Raw genomic sequence first — 23,082 nt, 5'->3', positions numbered from 1 at the left:
TGAAGTTCCAAGCAGAACTATACAGTTTCATATTATGTTGAATTCAGTTATTTCCCCAAATCTTCAAACTTGCAACTGCTTGAAAGTTTTTTTATTACTACAAACTATTTTTGAAGCTGATCAAACAGCAGATCAAACAGCACACCATTTGTAAAATTTATCACTGGAACTTGAAAAACATACAACCAGTCAATGGGTAGGCTCATTAAAAAGTATTCTATAATGGGTGGTGTACTTACATTAATTCAACTGCAAGGCTGCAGTGAAGTAACAGGAATACTTTACTTTACAAAAATAATGTATTTTCCCTTTGGAACTATGCCTAATTCAACAGCAGGATTTAACATACAAATATACACTCTGCTGTCATACCTTCATGACAGTACTTCTAGAGTGAAAACAAATCTATAATTTTGCTAGAGCATAAAACTCATTCATGAATTGAATTAATTACTGCAACTACATTTGATGTTTAGCACTGTTATGTACACTATGGCAGAAGTTAAATCAAACCATGATTTATAACTATGGCTTGTTAACAAACTATAACTTAATCAAAGTTTACCTCAACTTAGGGGTGAAAAAGACAAGCAAAATACAGTAGCTTCCACCACTTTGAAGGCAGGGCATTTATATGATGCATACCTACAAAGTGGGTGGAAACCAAAATGAAGCCAAGCTCCAGTGCTAAAAAATGTAAGAGAAAGAAGCCAGGATACTCCATCTTAGTACAAAAAATGTGCATCTTTGTGCCTGCATATAAACAGCCCGCTGGCAGTAGAGGGCTGCGGCAAAGCAAAAAAATGGAAATGCAACAACTCCAGTCGATGTAAGTAGAACATACAGAAACCAGACAGTCTAACAGGGGGCCATGGGGAGAAAGGGAGTGAAAGGCGCAGGTATGGGGCCGCTATGATATTGCTTTGCCAATGTATCACTGGGCACACCAACGCACTGATGCCCTGTACCAGCAGAGCATCGCACATGCGACTGCCTGGCCAATCAAAGGGGAAGCCGTCCAATGGAATGGTATCTGGGCAGACATGGGAGATAATTGGAAGTCACAGGCGATGTGTTTATGCGACAGTGCGCATGCAAGGTGGGGAGGCGACAGAAAAAATTATCCAGCAGCAGGGTTTAACACCAAGTGGTGAGTACTGGGCACATCTTAGGAGCGGGTCGTACAGAGAGTGGGGTTTCGACTCATTTTTGGAAAAAGTAGAATCGGGCCACTTTTTCTTGTTCATCTGCTCTGGCCTTCAGTAACTATGTTTAAACCCTGGTCAGTTTAAAATGTGAAACAGATACTTTCCATCTCTTGTTCATGGCTGCATCAAAGGAGGTAACAGGTGGGGGAGTGTGAGAGCTTCATGCCTACTTTTGTTCATTCACATAGTGGTAAAATATGGTTCCGTATTATGTCTGAAAAAGACCAATGAAATATTGTACATATTGAAAGTGGATCCTACCTGTTGCTTGTTGTTAGGTGTGTATGGCAGCATAGTGGAAACATGGAACATGATTTCATAATCCTTGTATGTTGTATAAAGAGAATGAGTGCCAGTTGAATCAGCTGCAATTAAAATAACATAAGAAAAATCAAATTTATTCTTGCATGGATATCTATCATACCAATCATAAAATTTAGGCACTGGAAGGTATCCAATATAACAATGATTCTTTCAAAAATGGTAAGTCAACCTAGTATTATCCCCAGGTACATTTATGGAAATCACTATTAACAGTGATTACTGGATACAGCAAACAAAGAATGAAAGAATGGGACAGATGAGTCAAAAACCCACCAAACACAGCAAGATCAAGGTATATTAGACCTGTGGTAAATAACCACTATTAAGCAGAAGCTATACATAAGGATATGGATCTTCCTGCTTGATTTTTTCAAAAAATGTTATTTTCTTTTGATCACTCACATTAAAGCTGATCCCATGACTGAGTATGTCTACTGAGACAGTTAATATTCTGGCTAATCTTGGTGGATTAATGTGATCTTGGTGTGTGTGTGTGTGTGTACATTAGTGTGTGCATCATTACGTTAAAGGTAATTAAAGATACACATCTATGAAAACATCATAGGTCTCCACTGAGAATGGTTGCCATCTGGTTCATATGGCAAAATGAAGAGGAAGCAAGGACAAACAGTGGTAACTGCTGAGAAAAAAGGTCTAATTTTCATCAGAGACACAGATTAAATATTTTATTATAACAAGAAGAGAGTGCTCTTTGTCCTCTTCGGTTTTTCATCAGAGTACATGTGCTAATCACCAAATCTTTATTAGGAGATGTGTACAGCCACCCAACTGTTAACCAATTCAGGCAAATGTTTGTAAATGTTTGCCTTTTTATATTTCAGTTGCCTCGTACATCAATCATCTTCCCACCTAACTGGGTGTATAATAATCTGTCAATTGAGCTAACAGTCCAATGATCTGATAAAATGGGTTGCAATCCATAAACTTATGCCCAATAAAATGTGTTGAAACTTTAAGCAGATATAAGGCACTATTGTTATTTCTACAACACACTAATATAGGGGCTGAACAGACCGGTACTATGAGCCAGCGTCAGGATGGAGTGGGGATGAGATGACTGCATACCACATGTCCCGACTCCACTCCCAAGCTGCCATCACACCGCCTGCCCACCCAGATGATAGGCAGCGTGGGTATGCTCCTGAAGCACAGCTTTTATATACTCTGAGCCAAAGAAATGGAGCAAAAATGCCACTGCGGCAGCAAGGGCAGCTTTTTGCCAGCTCAAAAAGGAGCGGCATTTTGCTGCTTCTTTTTAAACCAGCAAACTGCCGGATCGGGGTCATAGTGTGCAGTTGCTGTGGCCACAATCCGGTGATCAAAGGGGTGGCAGAAAGCTGCTCCAAAAGAGCTGTCTGACCAGCCCCATAGTCACTCCACTGAAAAAGTTGAAAGATATTTATTTGTGCAAGAAAAAGAAATTCAAAGCAAGCACTAATCTAATATGGCAGACATGTCATCACACCTAAACACCCAACTTAGGCATGGTACATACCGCCAACAAGTGGTGTGCCAGCACCGATTCCAGGGTTAGGGACCACGCGGCAACATTGCTGTGTATCGCTTACGTAACGAGTGCGCCATTGACCTACTTGTTACATCCGCCCTGCAGCAGAAAAAGAACCCACTTTTCCCGGGTTCTTTTTCCTCTGGAGGGAAGCTGCACAATTTGGCAGCTGTGGCTTTCCTCTGGAGGAAAGCAGGCTCCCGGTAGGCTGTCCTTTTTGGGCAGTCTGTCCCAGGCCTTAGTTTCCACTTCTTCTTGATACATAATTTTCCCCCACACACTCACAGCGACTGTTCTGTTTCTTAACAAATATAAATATATAAATATCTTATCTATTTATCCTTGAGATGCATTTCACTCACTTGCTCCATTATACAAGTAATGACTACAAGACTCCACATATCACTAAATACTAACCACTGCATTATAACTTTTACTCGGCTTTGTTGCTTTCCCTCTTCTTCATTGCAGTCACATTGAACCCCAATGTGGGAGAAAGATGTGAGTCAGTTTGGGTATCCCTTAACCAGAATTCCAAAACCTGAAACATTCCAAAATCCAAAACTTTTTGAATTATGTACAGTACCTGTACTGTACAGGCAAGGCTGGAGAGAGATGTGGCTGGAGAGAACACAAGAATCTGTGAAATGGTGGAAGGCATGGATTTATGCCAAGCACTACACTTGGATTCTCACCATTTTACAGACCTCTAGTTTCTCTTCAACCTCTTTATGCCTCATTCTATATAGACAAATATAGGTATTCCAAAATCTGAAAATATCAAAAATATAGAACACTTGGTCCCAAGCATTTTGGAAATGGGATATTCAATCTGTGTAAATTAATTAAAATTTCTATGGCTTCATTTCTATGCAATCTTTTCAAGAAGCTCTGCAAAGAAGCTCTGCAAAATAGACTTCAGCTAGGATTTCCTGCAAAAATTGTAACATTCACTGAAGAAATTGGGAAAGAAACTGAGAGGTCACAAATGTTAATCATATGTGTGAAGATTCCCTCATTGACTAAACATACTCAAAGGCTTGAGCAGGCTTGTTTCTCTCAAAACAGTGGCAGAGAATATACTGCCCTATAATTTCACTCCTACAAGTGTGGAAAAAATGCTTTTTAAAAAACTAACTTGCAATCTGGACCAGAGCACCATCAGGCACCAGGTTGCACCTCTACAGTCCAGCTAAAACCTGGCTAACCCTAGTAATATCCCATGAAAAATACAAGGAAAAAATCTACCATGAAAGCAAAATGAAGTAGACAGTGATAGATAATTAGTGATAATCAGTGGGTAGATGACTGTTAACAAATATTCTGTCTTGTGTCTCCCTATAGCAAATCTGCCAGTACCTAGCAACTGGGAAAGCAAATTGCATTACCCCATTAAAAATCCCATTCAGTAGAGGGAAGGAAAAAGAATCAAGCTGAAAATTAGCCTCTGAATAATAAACTGACACTTTAATCCAGGTCTGCCCAACTTGTGACCTACTAAGCTAATCACAGAGCCCTAGCAATATACAGTATGCCAAGTGCTTAAGAATTCTGCAATTTAGCAGTCTTAGGCAAACAGCAACACTAGGAAGATTACTAAAGCTTTGAGGAATGCCTACATGAGGCAACTTATTTTCAGATGAATAGGTCAGCAATTGCACAGACGTGCTTTAATTCTTTATTCCGGATTCTGAAATTTTTAAACAAACCAAGAGTCAGAAACCAACAAACAACCCTGGCTTCAGGCTCTGCCTTGGTAGGAAATCACAAAGCAAGAATCCTAAAGTGCCTCGTGATTTCTTTCTGGCTACTTTAGCCATTCCCACTGATTTTATTATTATTATTATTAACCTTTATTTATGAAGCGCTGTAAATTTACACAGCGCTGTACATGCAATCTTTTTAGTTAGAAGGTTCCCTGCCCTCAGGCTTACAATCTAAAAAGACATGACACAGAAGGAGAAGGGAGTGGTGACGGGAAAGGGTAAGAGGTCCAGCAGTTCCTCTCAACCTCCGAGGCCTGGACCAAGGCAGATGGACTGAAGGGAGGGCTTGGCTTCAAAATGGAAGGTTAATCATTATCCAGGGAAAATACATACTCACAAGTAGGATAATACATATACAGTACATAGCAATACAGGAAATGGATCGATAAACAGTCAACAACAGAACATCAGATAGTAAGCGACAATTATGCGATGCCTGGGAAGGCTTCTCGGAACAGGATGGTTTTCAACTCCGTTTTGAAGCTGGTTAAAGAAGTGATGGCTCTTGCTTGTGGAGGAAGAAGGTTCCAGGAGTGAGGGGCAGAAAGTGAAAAGGGGCGAATCCGGGCTGGGGCAGAGGAAATCCTGGGCTGAGACAGCAGGCCTTGACTACCAGAACGGAGGGCCCTGGTGGGAAGGTGAGGAGAAAGAAGGTCTGATAAGTAAGGAGGGGCCAGTCCATGGAGGGCTTTGAATGTCAACAGCAGGAGCTTATACTGAATGAAAGAGAAAAGTGGAACTGCTTTGGGTAGCTGTTTACAAATACAAATGGCACAGCTCCATCATGCCTAGCCGCAGAGGAAGATGAAAGGCCCTCCATCCATTCCAGCTGCCACCACTCTGGCCTTGGAGGGAGAGATGAAACAGCAATATCTGCTGGAGTTGATTCTGTTCCCCACTGCCATTCCCTTCTCCATTTGTGTCATGCGTTTTTTGAATGTAAACCTGAGGGCAGAAAACTATCAAATTAACAATCTGTAAACCGCTCTTAGAGTTTTTGTGGCTGAAGAGCAGAGCATAAATACTCTAAATATATTAGAAGCTAGAATTCCCTGTAATTATGGCTTATTGTGGGTGAACGAGACCAGTGAAAACATTCTTCAGCATAGAACCAAGGCTTCTAATGCTGACCAAGCCTTTTTAAAATCATTGCAGATCTGAATTTAATGGTGAATTAAAAGACCAAGGAAAATAAAAATCAAGCAACTTAGTGGTCAAATATTTCTAGGACAGTGATTTGCAACCTTTAGTCCTCCAGATGTTGTTGGCCTTCAATTTTCAGATGCCTTGGTCAGCATAGCCAGTAACTAGCTATCCAGATGACCATTTTGAAGAACAGAGGTTGAGAACTGATGTTGTTAGGTCATTTTCCATTTAAATGAACAGAAATATAAAAACCTGCATATGTACAAGGAGAAAACTACAATCCCCCTTATGTCCAAACATACAGATGAGTTATCATTGCTGAATTATACTAATAGGGTTAATATGGGGGGAAAGTGAGAAGAATTAGGTACAGAAAGACTGTGAACAATCTTGAAAAATTCTTACATCATTTTTAAGCTTGGGTCAAAACTTGTAGGTATCAATGTAGTTCAAAATGATAATTACCTAAAAATGCCTTTAAAAAAAGGCATATATTTTGGGTCTGAATTTTTTTTAAAGCTTTACATTCTTCTATGTCATTTCTAAAATCTAGAGTTTAAACATTAAAAAGAGAGAGTGTGTGTGTATACACACACATATAACTTAACATCAGACTGTGAAATATTTGGAATTAAAAGAAGCACATAAATATAGTAAATAAACATTCTAAATTTACTGAGGGAGGTTTATTTTTGCTAAAGCAGCTATGACAACAATGAATCATTTACCAGAAAACTATAGGCATTTCTGTGTAAGTACAATGGGACCTTGTTATCTGCTGGGGTTTGGTTCCAGGATCTCCCATGGATAACAAAATCCGTGGATGCTCAAGTCCCATTAAATATAATGGCAGAGCAAAATGGTGCCCCTTATTATAAAATGGAAAATAAAAAACAAACAAACAAAACAGCTTCATTTATATACCACTTCATACCGAACTAACAGTGTCTAAGCAGTTTACAACTATAAGCTAATTGCCCCCAACAAGCTGGGTACTCATTTTAGCGACCTCGGAAGGATGCAAATCTGAATCGAGCTTTGCTGGTACTGAACTCGCATCTTTATGGTTTTGAATGAGTGGCTGCAGTATAGGCATTTAACCATTGCTCCATCACAAAAATCAATGTTTGCTATTTGGCATTTATACTTTCTTGGAATAATTTCAAGCCGTGGATACTTGAATCTATGGATAAAAAATCTGTGGATAAGGAGGGCAAATACTCTATATATGGCAGATTACAGTACTATGATTATAAATGTATTTTCCAGATACAAAACAAGAAAACTTCAATATGATTAACTAAGGTTATTTTTCTTGTGAGGAAGGGGGTAAAGGCAGTTTTTTTGTTTTGTTGTTATTATCTAAAATTGTGTGTGTGTGTGTGTGTGTGTGTGCGCGCGCGCGCATGCGTCTTCAAGTTACCTGTTAATATATTGTGACCCTGTGGATTCCATAAGGTTTTCTTAGGCATGGAATAATCAGAGGTTTGCTACTGCCTTCCTCTGAAATATAACCTACAGTACCTAGTATTCCTGGGCAGTTTATCATCCAAATACTAACCAGGGCTGACCCTGCTTAGCTGATCAGACAGGATCTGGTACCTCCACGGTATTTAGCCTTCTAAAGTTCACATAGGGCCCGTACAGACAGGCCAAAATAAAGCTGCTTTGGGTCACTTTGGAGGTATGCTGTTTAAATAATGCACGAGTCCTACGAGGCCAAAAGCCGTGCCAAAGCCATATTCTAGTCGTAAGGACTGGAGCGGGCTTTGGCAGAGCTTCTGGCCTCTTAAGATGCTTGTGTCATTTAAACAGCATACCTCCAAAGTGACCCGAAGCAGCTTTATTATGGCCTGTCTGTATGGGCCTATAGTGTCACTAAATTAGCTGCTTTGCCAAATTAAGTTTTAATCATATGCACACCTACTTGAAATGGGGGGATTATTAGACAAGCATATCCATGCTTCTACTTGTCACTGTCATTTTGAAAAGCAGAGTACAATTAATAACTAACCCCCTCTCCAAACTCAGTAGCTCAGAACAACATATCACAGATGTTAATACAATCTGTAGGTATAATGCATGTATACATTTTTTCTAGTGTCCATGTAGAAATTAAAGAATTGATAGCTCTTATTAAAAAAAATTAAAAAGTGAATCAGATATTTTTAAAAATGAATCAACTGTGCACATCAGTATTTCAGAACAAGCCATGTTTAATAAAAAAAAAGCTGCCGTGTGTGTGCGTGTGTGTGTGTGCGCAGCCCTTCAACAATCACCAGAAAAATAAATAACATTTCTTCTTTTCCCTCTTCCCACTCTGCTAAATACTTTCTGGCATCAGACTCCTTGCATAGCAAGAGAAAAAGCAAACTGAATGGCACTGACTAGGGACAGGGAAAGGTCATTTAAATTGAAAAGAAATACAGTCAAGTAATTTCAATTCTGCACTTTGATTTTTATCTTTATTTATTAGTATCTAAATATATAAAATCAGCTTTTTAATGTTTTACACTATTTCATGTTTTAATAGTTTCTCTCTCCATTGCTTATACTTAAAATATCAGTAATAGCAAAACCATGGCAACAGGAAATTCACTGCACTGTTTGCAAATGCTTTTCTACTTTCATGACGCATTTTTTACTTTAGTTTCCTATACCACAAGTGAGATAACTGTGGACCTCAATATGTATGGGTAACAGGTGTGGGTGTTTTTAAACAAGGACCACACAGGGAGGTATTTACTGCATGTTAAATGCCAGTCTTAAGAGTAATTTCACTTTACCTTTTTCTAGAGTGTTTTATATTTTTTATTTTCATTTCAAGATCCTAGAAAAAAGGTTAGATTTCTCATATATTTTAACCATGAATCAATGTCAAAACTATTATGAACCATTGCTTTGAAGAGCTGAATTTGTTTATGTGGAACAGGGTAGAAATTAAAAAGGAAGTAAAGGAACATATCTTGTACATTTTGAGATATACGGGCTTGTTTTAGTTATAGTTTACAGTTATAGTTTGGCAGTAGCCAAGCTTCAATTCTTCAGTCCACTTTTCTTTGCTGCAGGTGCTCACTTCCTTCCAAAAATGGGCTCTGTAGGATTGAACAACACCTAATGCCTTTTTCTGAGTAGTAAATGGGAATGTGAATAGGGAAAAGATTCTGTGACTATCTGTGGAACACTTGATTTAGCCCAATTTTTAAGCAGCATGTGCAATGACATTAATAAATAAATAATTACATTCCCACAGCAAGAAAAAAAAACTATGATAAAGGGGATAAACCATTAGTCCAAAAAGAGCACAAAAATCAAAACATTTGCATTTCAGAAGCAATTCCATAATAAAGAAGAGTTGCTGCTGGCATGTTGGTATGTTTCACCAAATGCCTAATGAAAATATAAGAAGAGTGCTGGAAGGGAATGGGGCTTGCCTAGCTATCCCTCAAAATGTTCTGCTCTCAAGTCTATGGATTGACCACTACTAAGGACAGTTAACAATATCTTACAAATACGAATAAAAGAGGTTGACTTGCTTTTTGTATCTAGCTGGGCACGGTACTTTTCAAATCCCTTGAGCCGAACCCGTTCTCCCAGTAACTGAAGAAATTCTTCAAAGGCTGGGCCTGCCGATTCATTATTATACATTTCCTCTTCAGTACTTTGTCCAGACTTGCAGTACATGATCCCCACTTTAAGTTGATAGCTTAGCTGTAAACACAAACAGAAACTCAAGGTTTGCAAACTCATCAGGTTATATAGCACCTATGTTGTCTTAGAAGATCTAAAAATGTTTTAACTCTTTCCAGAAATTCCCAACGTTTTCTTCTTTAACAAAGATAAAAGATGTGATGAAAACATGTTGCTTCATATATCAAGCCTGTATTTTAAATTGCACCAGTAAGTTTTTCAGCCACTTCTTTCACTCCAAATTCCCACAAGGGATATAAAATTCAAGAAGGAACAGAAGAAAATAACCACTGAAATTTCTTATATGCGAGCCAATCAGGCACTTGCAGACATAAGAAAAAGCATAGTATAAAATTACATTAAAAACAAGCATTAGGAAGCAAGATTATTAATCAAAATACCAACAGATATTAAAATTAAAGAAATAACTCGGTCTAGATGATACTATCAAAGGTGTGAGGGTAGAAACAAACTTTAACACAGGTTCAGGAGAAGTGTGGCAAATAGGCTGCATATAGCCTATTTTGGTGGAGCCTACCCCCAGATTCCCCCCTGAGGCAAAAAAGATTAAATGATGCTTCTACATAATTTTACACCCAGCCCCCCAGTTTAAAAAAATGTCTGGCAACTTTTAGTGTTTTGTTGTTGTTGTTTTTGGAAAGGTGTATGGGAGATATGTGGCTTCTGGAGGGGACTGGGAACAGAAAATCAGGCACTGGATCTTGCCCACAACTGCTTTAGCGCATTCATTTTCAGACCAGCTTTGCCCAAAATTTTCCTACATTTAATGTTACTTTTTTATGGATATGAAAATCATTTGAAATTATATAGTTAAGCCCGTTAAAATAATTATGCAAAGCAACCCCAAAAATTATTGGTACCACAAGACATCATTAGTGCAGTGGGTCCTTGCTATCTGCTGGGATTTGTTAGCAGGACCCTGCCCCCCACTGATATCAAAATCCATCTTAAATAACATCTTAAAATTGTGTCCCTTATATAAAATAGCAAAATGAAGGTTCGCTTTTTGGATTTTTAAAAAAAATTCAAGCTGTGGATGGTTGAATCAATGGATGCAGAATCCATAGATATGGAGGGGTGACTGTATCAATGGACATTAAAAAGTGTAACTTGACATCATTGCAAAAAGGTTGTGGACAGATGCAAAATGATGGTTGCCTTGCAATGGCACAGAAAAACACTAACTCTAAGAATGACATGAATGTGTGCTAGGATCCCCTCAATGGAGATAGTTAATCAACTGGAACAGTTAATTAGTCAACTGAAACTGAACAAGGTTTTAACTGATTCATAAGGGAAGTGGGCAAGGATCAATTGTTGCATCAGAGTTGGGGTTGAAGCTGGTGGTATATAAAGTACTGAGGAAGGTTGAGGTAACTGAATAGCTGTAGTATCCATAGTTTTTTGTGGGTTTTTCAAACTATGTGGTCATGTTCTAGAAGAGTTTATTCCTTATGTTTTGCTAGCATCTGTGGCTGGCATCTTCAGAGAATGTTGGCACAGAAAAGAGCTGGATACACACACACACACACACACACACACACACACACACACACACACTGTGTGACCCTGGGCAAGGAGGAAATTCCATGTTAATCTGTGTATTATTCTGTTGTTGATGGCAGGGCCTCAGGAATAAACTCTTCTAGAACATGGCTACATAGCCTGAAAAACCCACAAAAAACTATGGATGCAGGCCATGAAAGCTTTCGACTTCACAGCTGTAGTATCCATAGCCTTCCATCTCTTCGTCCATTATGCCGTATCCCGATAGTTCATCTTATTTCTTTTAGTACACAAATGTACCAAAGAGTGGGCTATAAGAGAGTAGTGATTTTTGGCATTGTTCGGCAATACTGTTCTGTACTCTGAACTGAGTCCTCATTCATGATCGGTTCTAAAAACAGAAATTTATTCAAAACTGCTAGTTAATCACAGAGCACAGAGTTAATCCCTATAAGATTAACATTTTACACTTATCATGCTCTCTTGTGTATAACGTTAACCTTTTCTAAATTACACATTCTTTTACTGACTATTCTATTGGTTTACAAATAATATTTTTTTAATTACATGACTTAAAATGAAGCCTTACTGATAAAAATAATCCAGTTGCTGGGACATGGGGATCAGGTGAAATGATTTCATGGCCATACTAGTAAATTGTATTGGAAGAAAAACATGGCTACAAGACAATGTAAATGCAGTGGTTTCGATAGGCACAGGAGAAGCATGATTCTTAGATCTTACAAGTCAGCCTAAATACATTTCCACAAAGGATGATTCATGAGGGCATACACCTTCCAAGCACAGGATTAGCAAAATAGCTAATTAGAATTTGCACTTTGAAGAGTTGACATTTTGTTGCAGTTGTGTGCCTTCAACTTGTTTCCAACTTATAGTGCATATGGAGTTTCCTTGGAAAGATTTGTTCACAGAGAATTTGCCTTTCCCCTCCTCTGAGGCAAAGTGATTTGCCCAAGGTCACCCAGTGGGTTTCCAAAGCCAGAGATTCAAACTCTGTTCTCCATAGTCCTAGTCCAGTAGTAAACTTTTTACTCTTGGGACCTGTCTTTACATCTACACGCAGTCGTAGCTCCCCTCCACTTGACATAGAATACAAATACAAATATTTTGTTTATTTAGTATGCATATTCTTGTTTATGTATATGTATATTTTAACATTTTATAAGGAATTAACATCATTCAAATTAAGTAAATTCTATACTTAACTGTATGCGTGAGTATACATTTTACATATAAAAATTTTGAAAAGAAGAGGAGTGATCAGAGCCCGCAAGTCTCACACTACCCTTGAGGAGCTCTCATGCCCCATGAGGAACCTGCCCCACTTTCTGAGAACCACTGTCCTAGTCCAATGCTCAAACCATTACACCAGACTACCTGGCAACATATCTGAGAACGCTATTGAATAGAATTCTATCCTAACACAACTTCATGTAATTCCTGCTGTTATATTATTTTAATTTCATATACTTAGCACTCCATTTTAAACAATCTGTCATTTTAGGATTGAAACATATATGTAGCCCATGTGTACCACAGACTCACACATTTTCTCCAGTCTCAAAATTTCTCCTAATCTCTCGCCCATTCATGTAAATTTCCCCATTCTTTCCCTTTTTTGGAGCTAATATATTCCAGCATTGCATATATAGAGAAATTGTGTATGTGAACATTGTTAACTTCTAACCAGAGTTTGAAGTCATAATTTGAGGCAGGTCTAGGGTTGCCATAATTCTCTACTAAAAACTGGGACAAAATGTAGGACAAAATTTAGACCAAAATATAGGACAATTGTAGGATACAATTTAGCCCAAAATGTTGGACCTTTAAGAAAAATGAAGGACCTTAAATGTCCTACATTTTGGGCTAAATTTTATCCTACAATTGTCCTATATTTTGGTCTAAATTTTGTCCTACATTTTGTCCCGGTTTTTAGTAGAGAATTATGGCAACCCCAGGCAGGTCTGCAAACAATTGCTTGAGCTAAGAATTATATTATTATTCATTTATTTATTATCGTTTTTTTACGTTCACACTTTCCTGCCAAGACTGTCTCTCAAAATAGTTTGCAATTAAAATAAAGATCCAATGTATTAGGGAAATTTTTCAGAATTCAATCATGACGGGTTTATCACTCTCACATAATGGGAAATTCTTCAAAGTATAGTGGTACTGGTACACAGACAGTAAGATGCTTGGTTGCTGTGGGATTAGGGGGAGAGGAAACAAAACTAGGAAGATAGTTATAAAAACAAATGCACAACACCTGCTTGTTGAATCAACAGAGATTCCAGCTGCAATACAACTTAATTCCCAGACAATACTGGTATTAAAGGATATTTTTACATGCCAAATTCAGTAGGGAATAATATGTAACTCATTTATTTGAAAGGCATTATTTAATCCTACATTACATTCCAGACACCACGCCAGAACTAGAGCAACCCTCAAAGGGAAAGACTGACTTTTATTAAACAAATGTAGCACAGTCAGTGACCACTGTTTACTTAGTGAACATTTTAAAAAGTTTTAGTGATATCTTTATAGTATCTAAGAGAACAGTCATTTTTGTCAAGTAACATATTGTGAAATTAAATATAACTAGCTTTGGTGCCCTCTTTGCTCACAAACTACACATTAGCTCTTGTTTTTGTGCCTTTTACTGCTGCAATATGCTACATCCGTAAATAAGGTGAACCAACTACTATTTCTGGGTCCTTGTATAAATAATATCAAAGGAATATATGTTTAAGAAGATTACTAAATTTATTGCAATGATAGTCCTCTCCATTTGAATAAGTCCCAAGCTTTGTCAAGAATGGAGAGAGATAGGAACTTTACAAGAAAAGTCTCCTTTTCAACAGAATAATTTGTTTCGCTTTAAACACATACATACTAAACAAGTGTCTAAGCTGTCTAGAAACATTTTTACTGGGACATTGCGATTTTGAGGATTCTATTCTTAGGATATCTGTATGGAAAGGCGTTTTCACATCAATCCACTCCATACACAAAATGTATATGTTTGACATATATACCACTGGAATTGATTCTTGCAGACATTGTGTACAGTTTCACTGCATTTAATTTGATTATTATTATCTGACGATACCTTAAAAATGTTTAACAGGATTAAAAACAGAAAGAAAATTAAAACACAAAAGCTAACAAATCGGTGGCATTATCATAAGTTTGAAAACTAAGCAGGTTAAAGGAAAAAACTAGCAAATGGTAGAAAAATGCCAAAGCCAATACTTCACTCAAATACAAAAAGAGAAGAAGACTGGGGTTTTTTCAAGGGGAGCACCACTAGTGATAAGACACATTCATAGATATATGTTCATCTGATTCCATGTGCTGTAAAAGCAAGGCTAGAACGAAACCTGAACTTAACAGGTAAGCAAGATCACATAGGAAAAGATAATTTCTGTGGTAACCTGACTTCAGGCTATTAGTCCATTAAAGGATGAACATTGTAACTGCAGATTTAGCCCACATCTGGAAACAAATAGCTGGCCAATGCAAATGATGTAAGACTGGAATAGTATACTCTATTTTCTGAGTTTCAGACAGTAATCTGGCCACCACACTGTAAACTGGTTGAAGTTTTGGACTGACTTTAAAGAGACTGCAGTAATCCAGTCTGGGAGTAACTAGGGGATGGAAATCAGAGGCCAGCTCTGTGTTTACTAGATAAGGCTGCAGCTGCAAGTCAACCGAAGACAGTAAAAACACACTCTTTCACTCCTTCTTGTCATTAATACTACATGGTTATCCAGAACTACCAACATATAAAAGAACACTTTCCAAACTGAATAGCTAGTCCTTCAAGGTGAACAATCCTATCAAGATGCCTGCAGAATGCCATCAATTTGTGACTTCTGCTGCCCTTTTGGGATCAGATGTTGGCAACAAGATATTAGGCCAAAAGTAATTTCCATGCTAATAAAACCTCAGTCCAAATCTCTGCATGGTCTCTCCAAGTGGTTATGTGTAGAAGTTCGATGTTATCAAACACAAGAAACAAAATGAAACCTGTTGATATTACATATCCAAAAGGCCAATGAGTACAGTAATAGCTTCCTAGTAGTATCTTCTGATACCAATCTACTAGAGAGGAACAGAGTCTATAAATACAATATTCCAAACTCCCAACCATTTCAGGTGACTCAGAAGTTGAGAGATTCAGAAAAACCAATAAGATCACACTGTTCCTCTCTAGCTCCCAAGCAGCTCAACCACTGTAGAAATCCAAACAGCTTTGACTACAAAAGCAGGCTCCATACAAGACTGTAATGATCCAAATAATTATTTTTATCCAGGAATATCCAACAAACTGAACAGCTTTACTAAATACTGGCTGTTGAAAATAGTATTTAAGAAATGTGTCCATTTAATATTTTAAAAGCAGTATCGAGAACTGTCAAATATCATAAAGTTAGTCCTAGTACCATAACTGAATAAACTGGTAGAAATAATATATCATGGTAATATCTGTTATGTCATGTGTGGGAGGGCAATTTCTTTATATCCTGGCCTACAGCCAGTTCCTAGTCCCAACTAGAATGACCTGTTGAATCAATGGGATTTTCATAAGAAAATGTTAAGTGTTGGCTTAACATTCAGTAGTTGATTCAATTGATCTACTCTAGCTGGGAACAGCAACTACCTTTAAGTTATGGTATACAATGAACTGCCCTCCTCGCTGTTGATTATTCAAAAATCAGCTTTTACATGTGAGGACACAGTATTTTGCTTCCATGCTACATGCCTTTGAATATTTAAATTCCTCTTCCAAATTCATCTGTTTAAAAAAGAAAATCTAACTTCTGTGATCTCAAACAAAACAGTTGCCTTACTCTGTACCAAGAACAGATGTATGGTAGCTTTTTTTAAATTCCAAAGACAGAATGAACGAAAAGTATTGTATTCAGGTCTGCTAATGTAATGATAACCCTTAAGAGGAATAATGTTTGTTATAAAAAACTTACCCCTTGCTCATCTAATTTCATTAGCTGTTCTGTGACTTTCGGAGTGTTGAAGGCCAGTCTAAGGCAATGTATGTTTAGTTCAGGAATCACATGTTCAAGCACTTCTTTCAAGGGCAATCCTCTGGCTGTGCAGTGCTTTGCAGTTGAGGGTATTGCATCTTCCAAGACAGAACCTCTTAGTGTTGTAAGCTAGAAAACAAAAGTTGTATCCTAAAACATATATAGGAACCGGGGACTGTACTTATATGATTTGACTGAGGTTTTCTGGATTTGGTTCTTGAAACTTGAGTTCTTGCAATTTTATGTAATAAGAAAAGTAGGAAAAGCTGATATATAAAGTTGTACACCTTTTCCTATATATTGCACATCTGAAGGAAAATTAGTAAACATTCAACATGTATGGTGATCCACAGAGGAAATGCATTTGTTCCCTGCAAACCCAGGAACCTCTTCCTTTATGTTATCCAGAGATATGGATGCACTTATGTATTCCCTTTCTTCAATCCAGTCAGCAAATATTCTGTAGTGATTTATTTTCAAACCTGAGGAGAATAAAATTAGACACATTTTAAGCCAATGGTTTGTTGTTGTTGTTGTTTTGGTACCCTTTAAGCCGTTGATGTTTTGATACAGTTTATGTTGGAAATATGAAATATATAATAGTTTTCAAAAATAAGTGCTTGCTCTTTTGCAAGCTAAAGGGTTTCCTTCAAAAGGACTGCTGGGATGGTTACTTTCTGCTCCTCAGGCAAATCAGTAGGAACAGGTGCATGTGCTTCTTTGGATATGAGTAAGCAGAAAGGTCAGTTCCTGATCATGCTGCTAGCACAATCCCTCCTACAGAAAAATGACTTGTGCAATATTCTTTTCAGTAGAGTGATCTTGTAATATTTGAAGCTTATCAAAGCAAGAACTAAGTTACAGGGTTAATTTGATTTCTGCACTATTTAAGTTTAGCATTCAGTTAGCCAACATCATATCCAAATCATACACTAAACAGTATTCAGGATGGATGGATGGATGGATGAAACTGAAATCTGAAATGGTCAACAAAGTTGGGTTTAGAATGACTAAGGAAATTACACTATGATAAGAGAAAGTAAGTAATACAGCAGAGCAATCAACAGATCCAGGAGGCGTGAAAGGTACAGCCCCAAAACCTTAGGATAACATGTAACGTTAAGAGGTAAGATTTATTAATCTGTTTTCTCCATTCCAAATTATTTAGGAGAAACAAAACAATAGTTTTATACATTTTTAGTGATCAGGAAAGTGTTGCCTGGCAAAAAAGGATTTAAGAGAGCAAATAAAATGACAATCAATGCACAATCCCACATTTTACACAGAATCATAGAGTTGGAAGAGACCACAAGGGCCATCCAGTCCAACCCCTGCCATGCAGGAACTCACAATCAAGACATGCCTGACAGATGGCCACCCAGATTCTGTTTAAAGACCTCAAAATAAAGAGACTCCACCACACTCTGAGGAAGTGTGTTCCACTGTCGAACAGATCTTATTGTCAGGGAGTTCCTCCTAATGTAGAGCAGGAATCACTTTTCCTGTAGCTTGCATCCATTGTTCCGTGTTCTAGTCTCTGGAGCAGCAGAAAACAAGCGTGCTCCATCCTCAATGTGACACCCCTTCAAGGGACACATGGAGATCCCTTGAGCCATAACTGTGAAGAAGCCAGATTTAGCACTCGCTAGATGTGCCTTGGTTTTTTCATCAATCAAAATAGACATTGCATTCAGGAAAACATAAAAGATTAAGATTGGAAAGGGAAAGTGAAGGAACAAGGTAAGGTCCTCAAGTGTACAGATGTATCACTGAATACCAAAATCTTTTCTCATGGAAAAGACAATACTGCTTGGTAAAGATGAAGGCATAGAGTGACTCACTCAAAAAAAAAAACCAATGGCTCTGAGTTTGGAAGACCTCAACAGAGTTGTTAATAAAAGTTTCTTGGAGGTCTCTCATTCATAGGGTTGCCATAAATTGAAGCCAGCTTGACAGCACATAAAAACAATGAAGGGGGTTTAGAAAAATAAAATAAGATAGCAGATGGGTGCAATTTCACAGATTCACATTTCTAAAAAAAACATCATGCTTGAAAGGAAAAAAAAGTATTGTTGTAAAACTATTCACAGTATTAAAACAATTCAAACTTCCAGTTAAAAGAATAAAATGTAATTAAAAAGATAAAAGGCTGTAAAATATTTCACTTTTAAATAATACAGCATCCTCTAGCCCTGTACACACTCATTTATAGGGGGCATAGAACAGATATTTTGTATTTTTACAAAATTGCTTACCTCACTAGTTCTGAAAATGATGCGGTAGTTATACTGAGATCCATTTTCTTTGATTTCTTCAGGTTTTTCTCTTCTGATACTCACAGCTACAGGGCCAAGGTTCTCATCTGCCCCAAAGTAGTTCCAGTGTTCTTATACATTATGTAAGTAAAGGGAAAAGATAAAGGTTTATATCCAATAAAAGTCTTAGAGCCAGTTCACACATGTGAACAAATCACAACCATCTTGCCAGAGAAAGCTCACAAACATGAATGTGATGTGTGAACAAGCCAATCAGAGATACAGTTGGGCAGCACATCCAAAAATACTGGCAATACTTATGCTAATCAGTATGATTCCAGCTCCTGGCAGCTGTAAATATAATAATCTGATTTGCATACATCACTGCAAGAATGTGATACAAAATCATATTTAAGGTGTAGCATGTATTATTCCAACCTACTTTTTACCTCTTGACAAAACCTATATTTTTCCTAATTCTTCAAGCTGCCTCCATATTTGTCAAGCTGTCATCATAAAATACTGTAAAGTTATGAACTGCATTAAAAGCACACCAAAATTTTAGAGAATAAATCAATCAATGAATGGTGTGTGTGTGTATAATATTCCAAATCCTCTCCTAAAAACTATTTCTTTTATGATGGTTGCACGCTGGTAATGCCGAAACTATGGTTTAGCAAGATATGGAAAAAAAAACAAAACTCCAGTCAAGAATATGTCTGGAAGCCTCTGCTTTTAATTCACTGCAATTTATAGTGTCATCCCCGACCAAGGGATTACACCTATCTGAAGCTGACTTGTTAACTGATCTTAGTTAATGCTTACCACAGTTCTCAGTTCATATATCACAGGAAGGTGCAGTTAACAAAAAAGCAGGAAGAGAAAGCTTTCAAACACTTCTCATAATTTACTATTCTTTAAAAATACGTTTTATGTTTCCATTCCTTTCTAAACATTTTAAATACCTGCAGCAGTTTTCTGTAACCTTTTCCTTTTGGTTTCCTCTATTGCCCATGTAAGTTATAAAGTTTTGCCTAAGAAAAAAACTTTTTACATGATATTTAAAATATTTTATGTACATTGTATGCAAAGAGAATAATTTTGCACAGATCAATATTTTCAGAATCTTTAGTTTATAGCAAAGAGCAGTTGTTTTAAGTAATAAATGGTCACTCACCTTTCTGGTAAAAGAATTTCCGATAATAATATGCACCAAGATCCACATGTTCAACAATGTATCTTTTCACTCTGTCCAAGTGTAACATCAGATTTTCCTTCGGTACTTCAAGCACAGCGACTCCTGCATTTGTGCAATGAGAGCTAAGAGTAGACTCAAAAGAGGCACTTTCACAGCCACTGAAGGATCCAGAGTTAGATTTGGTGAGGCTGATCTTCCTTTCTCCTTCTCCACCAATTTCATTACGAAAATATGGACAACTCATCACGAGATCATTACTTTTATCATCTCCCTGGTCCATATTGAGACTTCCTTTGGAATTCAGGTCTTCTGTGCTGCCCATTGGGGAATTAAAACTTGCAGAATGGGACAATGGTCCAGAAGCTAAGGATGCAACTGCAGCAGCAGATGCTCCAGTTGTTGTATTCCTTCGTTTAATAACATTGTGCCTATTAACTGCCACTTCAGTTAAATCAAATAATATACTTTGAACATCATAATGGGCAAAACACTTTGGGCAAATCCAAGGCCTGACACTATCCTCTGATCTGCTATCCTCAAGATCTGAAGATTTCCCAAGTTCCCCATCAGCTTTGGCATTACGGAGCTTTCGAAAAATGGAAGAATCCCCCGTTTCGGATTTTGAACGCCTCTTCAGTGGTTTCTCCCTTTCTTTAAATAACCGGAGGTTCTCCCTCTGAGTAATAGCTCCATCTATCACATCCAAAGAAAACCCTGAACCTTTACTACCACTTGCTATAAGGAGTTCACTGAATTTGCTGGTGCCTGGGATTCTATGGTCAGATTTTTCATCTTTATAATCTTTTAATAGGTCAAAAAAGCTGTCCCCTGAAGTACCCTGCTTATCTATTGATGAGGTACTACCATATTCTCTGTGCAGCGATGGTCCAGATTTATAACTGGGTGAGATACATTCATCGAAGCTATCAACATCAAGTTCACTTAAGGTGATGTCACTATTACTACGCTGTCTTATTCTACGAAGAGCCTTCCTTGGGGAGCTGTGGTAACCATCAGGTGTAAGAAACCTAGAATCTAAGTTGTCAGATTGTCTTGTTTTGTTTTTAAGCGTATTTTGGATACTTTTTAACATGACAGAGTCACTGGCATTCAAGTTAATAGAGCTCCCCTGACTCCCAGGACTACTTTTTGAAGACATACTATCAAGACAGCTTGATGTATCCATATCTTGGCTTGATCTACTGTTTTCTTTGATGTTTTCCTTCCTTGGAGGCCAGTCAGCAATCCTTGCTCTAACCCCCATTTTAGGAACTCCAGGAGTAGAAGTAAGGTGATGAGACCCTTCACTGCGTGGAGGGCCTACTGGAGCCATCACTGAAGACCCCAAACTACCATTTTGTGACCTAAAGCGTCTCATATAAAAGTCATCTGAATGAAGTTTGGGCGCTCCATCTGATAATCCAGTAGCAACAGCCCTTTCAGTCTGGGACCGCTTCAAACTGGTCATTATTGGAAAAAGTATTTATCCTTAATAAGCTCCAAAAGAAAACACAGTCATCTCTGCCTTTTAAATTGATAACATTCTTCTGGAGAAGGTTCTCCAGAAAATACAAAGGTTGCATGAGATCCCAGTTGTGATCATTTAATGTAGTAGTAAATGGTCCATTGATGCAATTTGTCTAAGAAGCACTGTTGTTCAATCTCTTCTGACTTCTTAGACGTCTCAATCCATCCATTTTAACATGAAGTCATTTTTCCACATACGCCAAAAAACAAGGCCCCAAATTTCAGAAGTTAAACTTGTTTTAAACCTAGTGCAAATAAAGAGAATGGAACTATCAATCAATGCACACAACTATATAAAGCAAAAAAACAGAAACAGAGAAGTCTACATAGTAAATATTTTCTCAACAGTTTTCTTGAGGTCAACAGCTGTAAAAGAGACATAGCTGTGTTAGTTTGAAATATCAGTATGCAAAGGGATCTATTTGCTCTTTCCTTCTGCAACTTCCCTCTTACATTACAGAGACCGTCCAACCCTAAGGAAAACATACTTTATGGAGGACAGTGAAATGCAGAGAGAAGTTGCATGAAAGTCTAATTCCACGAACAGAGCTCCCTTTCTTACATGGAATTACAATCAGAATCCAAGCTGTTCTGTATGCTAACCTAATGGCAACACGTGCTTGGAAGACCAGATATATTCAATTTTGAGTTTGGTGTCTGTGGCAGTTGTGATTTGGAGAGGATTGCTGTATAGTAGGCTACTACCACTCCTTTAAATATTCCCAATGCAGATCTGAGGAAAAGTTCCTTTTCCTATACTTATTTATTACTACTATTGTTTCTATTACTATTATGACATTCTTTTTACTCAAAACGCACAAAATACTGTAAAATAACTAAACTAAACTAAAGCCTGAAACAAGCTAAACAGAACTCTCTCTCTCTCTCTCTCTCTCTCTCTCTCTCTCTCTATATATATATATATATATATATATATATATATATAAGCTCTGTGGCAGAACTAATGTAGAAAAAAACCATACACACACACACACTCAAAAGCAGCCTCTGCAAAAGTTTTCTAGGGGTCAAAACCGTGCATCACATTAACTGTATGAAAGCACTTTTTAAAAGGTAAATATCTGTCACTGAAGAAGGAAGATTTGAGTCATGGCATGAAGGGATTTAGCCCTTGCCCAATGAAAATCCCCTCAACTGCTAAAAGCAGTTTGGAAGGAAAAGATGCTGTAACGTAGCCTTCCCTGAGCAGGAAATTCCAAGCTATGTTAGTGCTGAAAACATATTACTGCCAATTTCATTTAGAAAATGAATGCCAAGACTAGGTTTTGTGGAGCCCTTTGAAAAAAATATGACTCAGTAGGTTCAGTTTGAATTTGCAAGGAAATAATTAGTATTAAGACTGGCAAGGATGGAAACATTTCAGGTAGAACTGAAGCCAATATGACCTGATCTCTTAGCAATGTTGATGGAGAGACTGGATCCTTCTCCTCATGCTGCTAAAGCCTGAAGTAGTGGCTGATTCCAGGTGACAAATGAGAGACTGAAGCGATCCAATGGAGATGATTTCTCAACAAAACCAATGGAATGACCCTGCATTTCATCTCAGCTGTAACGAAGCCATTAACCATATATTGCAATGTCATCATCTTTGCAACAACAGCTTTAACAAGTGGGTTGCAATAACAATAGCAACTTCATTTATATACAGCTTCATACCACCCAAGCAGTCTCTTAAGTGGTTTACAACTGTAAGCTAATTGGCCCCAACAAGCTGAGTACTAATTTTAGCAACCTTGGAAGGATACAAGTCTGAGTTGAGCTTGAGCCCTGGTTGGTACTGAACTTGCAACCTTTTGGTTTGTGAGTGAGTGGCTGTAGTA

The 23,082-nt window shown here is 37.7% G+C and overlaps 1 protein-coding gene across 4 annotated transcripts in view; it reads right to left on the bottom strand.

The window, feature by feature from the left end:
- The window catches only part of SIPA1L1 (signal induced proliferation associated 1 like 1), a 244,171-nt gene that overhangs the window by 75,987 nt on the left and 145,102 nt on the right, over window positions 1-23,082 (bottom strand). For all 4 annotated transcript variants that reach the window (XM_042453490.1, XM_042453517.1, XM_042453499.1 and 1 more), the window contains 5 exons: window positions 19,694-21,486; window positions 18,517-18,647; window positions 16,202-16,390; window positions 9,509-9,683; window positions 1,470-1,573 (listed from right to left, as the gene is read on the bottom strand). In XM_042453490.1, the coding sequence (XP_042309424.1) occupies window positions 1,470-1,573; window positions 9,509-9,683; window positions 16,202-16,390; window positions 18,517-18,647; window positions 19,694-21,182 (2,088 nt within the window). In that variant the 5' untranslated portion in view covers window positions 21,183-21,486. The remainder of the gene's footprint in view (window positions 1-1,469; window positions 1,574-9,508; window positions 9,684-16,201; window positions 16,391-18,516; window positions 18,648-19,693; window positions 21,487-23,082) is intronic.

The sequence above is a fragment of the Sceloporus undulatus genome, chromosome 1 (genome assembly GCF_019175285.1).
Source record: "Sceloporus undulatus isolate JIND9_A2432 ecotype Alabama chromosome 1, SceUnd_v1.1, whole genome shotgun sequence".
NCBI lineage: Eukaryota > Metazoa > Chordata > Lepidosauria > Squamata > Phrynosomatidae > Sceloporus > Sceloporus undulatus.
Note: the sequence above shows the minus strand (reverse complement) of the source record. Positions and strands in the feature narration are given on the sequence as shown.